At 45.4% G+C, this 7,589-nt stretch overlaps 1 protein-coding gene across 1 annotated transcript; it reads right to left on the bottom strand.

Annotated features, from left to right (window-relative positions):
• Positions 1-606: 606 nt before the first annotated feature.
• On the bottom strand, positions 607-6,446 carry LOC109744798 (galactokinase). Its single transcript, XM_020303941.3, has 13 exons — positions 6,107-6,446; positions 5,846-6,018; positions 4,922-4,968; positions 4,750-4,844; positions 4,572-4,654; positions 3,992-4,060; positions 3,328-3,513; positions 2,897-3,031; positions 1,950-2,084; positions 1,583-1,653; positions 1,354-1,431; positions 1,086-1,227; positions 607-908 (listed from the first exon to the last, which is right to left on the bottom strand). Exons 1-13 carry the CDS (start codon positions 6,324-6,326, stop codon positions 798-800), a joined length of 1,545 nt encoding a protein of 514 aa, XP_020159530.1. The 5' UTR covers positions 6,327-6,446; the 3' UTR covers positions 607-797.
• Positions 6,447-7,589: the final 1,143 nt, after the last annotated feature.

The raw sequence follows: 7,589 nt of genomic DNA, 5'->3' as shown, positions 1-7,589 counted from the left end.
AAGAAGAGGAGGAGGAAAAATCATCTTCGGATGAGGATAATGAATCGGAGGAAGGAGAGGATGAAGACGAGGACGAGGCATGATTGTAGATGTGCCATTCGTTTGTGTGAACTTTTGTCATGAACTCGGTTCGGATTTTGAACTTGGTTGGATGATGTTGTGGGCATGAACTTAAACTTATTCACTTGGTTGGATGATTTTAAACAAATGTAACATATGGCAAGCACCGCCTGCTCGCGCGCGTTACAGTTTAACGCATCAGCCGCTGCTGGAGCCAGCATCTGTTGGAACGGGTCACGCGCGCAATATTTTACAGCCGCTGCTGGAGCCAGAGACCAGCCGCGCGCCAAAAACTGTTTTAGCGCGCCGCTCGCTGCGCGTCTGTTGGAGATGCTCTCAAGAGCAGAGATTTTTTTTTTTTAAGTGTCTATGTGGTGCTTGGGGTTTCCGTTGTGGTCCTTTCTGCAAAGTTTCCAGGACAGCACACCTCTCCCGTTGTTCTCAGCTAGTCGACGTGAGTCGCACCTCAAGAAAGAAAAGAAAAAGATTAGCGATGCATCAACCATCGGGACTCCGTGCCTCTTGGAGAGGACCAACAGCAGCATGTAGATAACCTGGCAGTCAGATCGCCCATAATAAACAACGATAAATACTACACATTGTACTGGTATTGTACATTCAGACACGCATGGGCGGGGACTAAATTAGCTAATGGCAGCGTGCTCGCCTCGAGCACGCGTTTATTCGAGAGTATGTGTGCATGTACAAGTGACCGGCCACGGCCGGCGGTGGTCGATCTACAGCCTCAGTATGGCCGCGCCGCTCGACGGCTTCGACGCAAACACATAGAGGCCAAGGTCGCTCTGCTTGATCACTCCCCTGTCGATCCTTGATTTGTAGTACTTCTCCTGCAAATAGGGGGAAAACGATCCGTTTTAGTAGTTGCCAACGACTGATGCTCTTATGCTTTTCCGCCGTCGCCTTGTTGTTACAGGTTGAGGGTCGGTTAAAAGGGATAGCATTGTGCATTGGCTGCCCAGTCTGGATGATGTCACTGGTTCTAGCTGAGCTGAGGGAGCGTATACCTTCAAATTGAGGATGAACTGTGGGACGATGCCCTCCTTGACCAGGGCGACTGCGCAGCCGCCCCACCCGGCTCCTGTGAGCCGTGCTCCGAGCGCCCCGTTGTCCCGGCACACTTTTACAAGCTCTTCCAACTCGGGACAGCTAATGCAGAGGAATACATCAGTATGCTCATTACTTGGTAATAAAATAAAAATAAATAAAAACTGTTTCATGACACAGGAGTGTCTGTGTACATTTAATAAAAATCAGAGCACACCAAACACATACCTGCATTCATATAGCACACTGCAGCTATGATGGCTATCGTTCATTAGATCACCGAGCTTCTTAAGCATACCTTCATCGCTGCAAGCAAGTAATGGTCAGCGCCGTATCACCGAGATTAGAAGAAAATGCTGGGTGTAACAGGTCAAACACCTTTACCCAGGTCAACTATGATGAGGGTATATGCAGAGAATAATACAAGGTGACTGAATTTGAAATTAATTAACTCTACCTGAGTTTCGATAATACAGTATCCCTAAATGCGTACACCCGCCTTGCTTCAGAGTACACATGAGAGGCACGCTGAAATTACACACACGTTAGGAAACTAGACTAGATAATCTAGCATCATACAACAAAGAGAAAATCAATCTTTAGTTACGCAAGACTGAAGTTAAAGTGAACTAAAGTTTGCTAGACTTGCAAAGAGAGTGTGCACTTTAGGTGAAAGTCAAGGATCAGTTGTGCTGACATGGAATGGCGCCAAAATAGGGTGTTGGGGAAGGGGGGAACTTCTGAGTCTCCAAAACTAAGTAGGGTGCGATATGTATCTACATTGATGTATGTAAGAAAATACAGAACAATGAAGTCGAATTCACCTGAAATAACTTGAAATGCTTCGCTGCTCTCAAAACATCCAAGGAAGTTTGAGAGCTCTGGAAGACAGTTGCTAGGCTTTGACCTGTAATTTTCTCTATTTCTTCCAAAGTATATGGCTCCTCATGCAATAGCTTCTGCAGAGTTGCACACTGATCAGAGAAGTGCAAGGTAAAAACAAAACATGCGAAATATTTACTGTTGGAAAGCAGCACTTCTTTTCCTGGATAATATGTATAACTAGGCATAATAAAATTATTATCCTTAGTAGTACCAAAGTTTATTTATAAACAAGAACAAGTATGGCAGAGAGGCTCTGTTGCAACAAAAGCAGCTCTCAAAGCATACTTCAAAGATCGAACTTTCACCACTAGGCAGCACTAATGGCAAACCCAGGCAAGTGCTGACATCTCTAACTAGGAACGATTAAGATAACTTCACAATCAAAGATGGTTCGCCCAGGCATTGCAGTAATTTGGCAGAAGGAACTTTCTAACAGCAAACCTCCATCATTTGCCTCCTCGCCAATTTTGACAGCTATATGTTGTACTTAATAATTTAGAAATTTTTGCTCGTATGTTAGCAAATTTAGAATTATTTGCTGGTATGTTAGCTGAAAAAAACTCCAAAAGGAACATAGTTGTTATCACAAAGACATCAATTATACATTTTTCTTGGTTTATGATCTTATAGGTCATGATTTGCGTTCCCTGGTTATGCTACTGATGCATACTATCATCTTAACATACTGTAGCTCTGTAATTCTCCATACTGGAATTTTATGAAAATGTGGATTGCAGTTATCCATATTATGTCCTGCCGTATACAAATGTATCTATCTGCTGCAACATAGGCATGCACAGAGAAAATGAAAGCAGCACACGTATTCATTGTATGCAAAAGCACATCTTCCTCGGCCATATCCTAAATTCTTAGTAAGATAATGTACCTTCACAGCAACTCCGGGATCAGAAGAACCTTCTTTGCCAGCAAAGGAGACGCATAGCCCCTCAACATCAGAGAGAGTCGTAACAGACGTGACGGCTTTTTTTGTATCCATCCCTAGTTTGATGGCGAGAACAATCTGTAAAAAACGCAACAGAAAAATATTAGCTCAATAGATGATAAATGAAGATGTGTGCCTCAAGTTGTTTTTCCACAGAGAACAGCGAAAAACATTCTCTAGATAGAACTAAATATGTTTCAGAGTTGCTTGCAGAGATACAGTGCAAGGCATTTGAGACCTTCCATACTCTTAAGACATTCAATTAAAAACAAGAAATGCATTATAGCTGTCTAGCGGTACACGTGTAGAATGCAGTGTGTAATCATCCTTAATTTGTTTATACATGCTCAATTTGGAACCAAAGAATCTCTTACCGCTGCCAAGCGACACTCTACAACGCGGTTGTTGTAGTTTGTAGCAGCTGTTTCTGCTTTCTTGGATTCTGCCAGGCAGTGAGCAATCACAAATGTACCACCAGAAGGTAGTTGCACATCGGTTGCTTTGATTGGATTGAAATCTATCAACTCAGCAAATCCAGGTTTGGCCATGATAGATATAGCCTGGAAAAATATAGTAAAATAAAAGTAACTCAACAAAAATAAAAGATGATCCAAAGCTTCTTAAACAGTGTGAATCATGCTTGCAATCACATATCAAGTTCTATAAGCTTTAACAGTGTGACCCTTCCTCTCGTAAATAATATCAGGGGTGGATCACCTTACTTTTTGCATGTAAGCATGATACACAAAAAGGATCATGGAACATAAAGCTAAACCTTCCTATTCTGCAAACAATAAGCCATACCAAACATTACACCTGCTGTCAGGATTCTCTGTGGTGTCCAGTACAGGTACAATATACATTTACTGAATGTAAAAGATATTCGCCGAAGGAAATCGGTATATATACTGTCCTAACCACAGTTCCATAGAAGGATATTTTTTATCTTACCAAATTATTTTGATTTTACTTAAATGGCATGAATTAAGCAGAACAAGAAAATAGGGAGTGTCCCATATACAGTATGGTGTCAATCACCTGATCCATACCACCTGACTGTGTCCCAATATGACGCTCAGATTGACAAGTAAATTGAGCAACTTCTTTCTGCATGATTTGAATGGCACAATTAGAAACAGGAAAAAAGATCACAAGAACCTTTTTTGTGAACACACCAAAAAAGTTGATAAATGTTTTTGGAAACACCTAGTTACTATTCCATAGGAAATCACATTGATAACAGCGATTCTAGTGTGAAAGGACAACACATCTGTTACATCACCACTACCTCAGCGCGTGTCTATTTTCCTTCATAAGGTAAACATTGCATGTCCATTTGACGCGGAAAGAAAAGATGCGCTTGTTCAGGGTCAAATTCGGAATTAGATTATCAATTTTCCAGAACCTGAAAAGTTTATCAACTTGTGTCATCCATGTCATCCCTATATTATATATAGTGTTTTGGTTTATAGTGGAAATTATTTGAGAACGATTCCTTAGGCTTGAAGCCTCCATCAAAAGCTTGCATCAGTGAAAGGTTCACCCTTTATCAATAGTCAGTTGTCCTTTCATATGTGAACAGGGTTTACAGCAATGTTTGATTTGTGGTAAAGAATACCTTTGGGAAGTTTTTCCCGAGAATTCCCATGATAGCAATTGTTGCTGAACAGACAAATGCGGCTGAGCTTGAAAGTCCAGATCCTGAGTAAGAACAACACACAAACATTACAAACTTTGGTACACATGATATCATTCATGGTAACCATAAAACTCATAACCAAATTCCCCAGTGATACCTTGAGGGACTGTGCCATCAACAACAACATCAAGAGCAACAGGTTCACCCATATCTATCCCTTTTGACCTAGCATATTCATATACTCCCTTGTATCTGCAGACAGAGGATTAAACAGTCAAGCAAATGAAATAAACAGAGCAACGACTTTACCAGTACGTGGCTAAACTTACCCGCACATAAAGTAGTGGCCCCATTTGTGGTTCTTGATGTCAATTTCCTGCACGAAAAATGCTTAGCAATCAATGACCGCATCAAAGGTGTCAAAGAATCATGTAAGGCTGACGACAGATAGCAGCATGGACAAAAGCAAATCTTATGTCACCAGTGCTATGAGAATCTGTTCCAAATGATTCTTAATAAAATAGAAAAAGGGCACGCTTATTTTGTTTTGATTCTCAAAGCACGACAGGCTTATTTTATTTATCTGCAGTTGTTCTGAATCAACAAACCCCGGTTGCATTCGCTGCATCGGGCAATCTATTTACTGCACACTTGGAATTGTTCTGCATTCCAATTTGAAAGCCCCGTCCAAATTTCCTTCCAAAGTGTTCAGTGTAGCGAACAAAATCGAGGTAAACCACAAGTTCAAACCGCCAAAGTAACCTAAAACTGATCGATTCCAGCATCTCCTTGCTAGTCAGTCCTCGATTGGGCATCTGAGGCAGGGAACAGCATCTGTTGCACAGGAGGCTCCACACGCCAGTGAGTCAACAGTGGAAAGGGATCACAAATACTAAAAATTATTGAGTTCACGGGCAGGACACGGAACTGGTCCATGGCACGCATCACGGGCTTTCTGTTATCCCATACCATGATAATGCAACCGCCCACCGCAACATAAGTTAGCAACGAGATTCGCGTGCCCTACCTCCCCAGCAGAACAAAATAATTTTATTTATGGTAATAAAAATTGGGTGCGCGGCTGGAACAGAAACCTCGGCTTTTTCTGTTTTCGGCGGATTGGATAGCAACCCATCGCAACTCATCCCCTTCAATCACGGCGTTGCGTGAAGGGGAATATTCGGGAATCCGATCTGAGAGCAGAGCAGAGCAGGGCGGAGCGGAGCGGAGCAGAGGATTGATTGGTTTACTACCTTGTCTGGGTCGGCGGGGTAGACGCAGGTGGCGTACTTGTCGTCGACATTGGCGACGCGGACGAGGCCGCCGTCGGCCCTGCGGATGGCGACGATCATGTCCTGGCGGATGGCCATGGGCAGCACCGAGTAGCCCTCGTAGTCGATGTGCTCCCCGATGAGATTCACCCTCCCTGCACGCATCACGCATCAGCAAATCAACCACTCCCAAATCGCCGGCACGACCACCTCCATCATCGGGAAACTAACTATCCAACGCACCTGGGGAGCGGGCGAAGAGGGCGGGGCCGGCGGCGTAGAGGGCGCGGAAGCGGTCGGCGAGGCGGGCGAAGCGGAGGCGGGCCTCGTCGAGTGCCGACCCCGCGCCGTACACCGGCTCCAGCGAGGCCAGCGCCGGGACCAGCTCCTCGCCGTCGGCGTCGACGTCGCCGGCGGGAACCACCTTCACCTCCTTGGTCGCCTTCGCCTCCTTGGTCGCCATCGCCGCTATCTCTCTCTCTCTCTCTCTCTCTCTCTGGTGGTTCGAGAAGGAAGAAGTTTGGACTCTCCCCTGCTCTTCTGACCCTCGAAACAAGTTGCAACCGTGGCAAACGGGGTTCTGTTCCGGGCTAGCGGTTCGGGCCGCGTATATAGCGGCGTGGCGCCACGTGGGCGTAACGGACTAGTGGATGTAGATGGGTTTTTATTTTATCCCATCCTCTTTAATCTTTCTCTCGAAAGGTATCGAATCGAAGGGAGAAAAAAAGGAGGAGAGGCTTATCCCGTTCCATGGGATTTTGTTTCCTGATTTGTCGCGGTTGAGTTGGGTTGACAACGACGTCCAAGGTGATTGTGATTGACGTACAAAGGGCTTTAATAGTCCACGTGTTCTCTTGAGCAATCAATCTCTAGTTTGAGTCTCACGCCCAAACATTTTTTTTAGAAAAACTTCCAATCTATTCATCTTCAATTACGGCAGTACAACGAACACCAGAAATAAAAATTACATACAGATCCGTAGACCACCTAGCGACGACTACAAGCACCGAAGCGAGTCGGGCACAACTTGTTGTAGTAGACAGTCGGGAAGTCGTCGTGCTAAGGCCCCCATAGGACCAGCACCCCAGAACAGCAACCGCCGCCGATGAAAAATAACGTAGATCGGAAGGATCCAAACCGAAAACACACGAACGTAGACGAACAACGACGAGATCTGAGCAAATTCACCAAAGATAGATCTGCCGGAGACACACCTCCACACACCCACCAACGATGCTAGACGCACCGCCGAAACGGGGGCTAGGCGGGGAGACCTTTATTCCTTCTTCAGAGAGTCGCCGCCATCTTGCCTTCCTGAGTAGGACACAAACCCTAACAAGATTGAAAAAAAACAACTAAAAACGGAGCCCTCCCTCCGGCCCTTGCCAGGATCCACCGCGCCTCCATGGCCCTAGGGCCACCGGAGACAAGACGGACCTGCGCCGGCGCCGGCGAGAGGCACGAACCCTAACTTTTTTCTTGGAGGAGGAGGAGGAGGCGGAGCCCTGGCTCTGTCATTTTAGAGAGAGAAATGGACAAATAGTTCGCCCAAACAGATTTTATTTACTCCCCAAGAGTAACTCCAACGCGCCGACCCAATTCGTCTGCGACTCTGCGCGCGTCCGTTTGGGTCGCGGCGGATAGAAAAGTCGGCCCAACGCGCCTACCTAAACGGACGCGCGTCCGCTTTTCGTCCGTCCGCCGATTCATTCTCGGCCCATTTTTA

Source organism: Aegilops tauschii, chromosome 5 (assembly GCF_002575655.3).
Source record: "Aegilops tauschii subsp. strangulata cultivar AL8/78 chromosome 5, Aet v6.0, whole genome shotgun sequence".
In the NCBI taxonomy this organism is placed as follows: domain Eukaryota; kingdom Viridiplantae; phylum Streptophyta; class Magnoliopsida; order Poales; family Poaceae; genus Aegilops; species Aegilops tauschii.
Note: the sequence above shows the minus strand (reverse complement) of the source record. Positions and strands in the feature narration are given on the sequence as shown.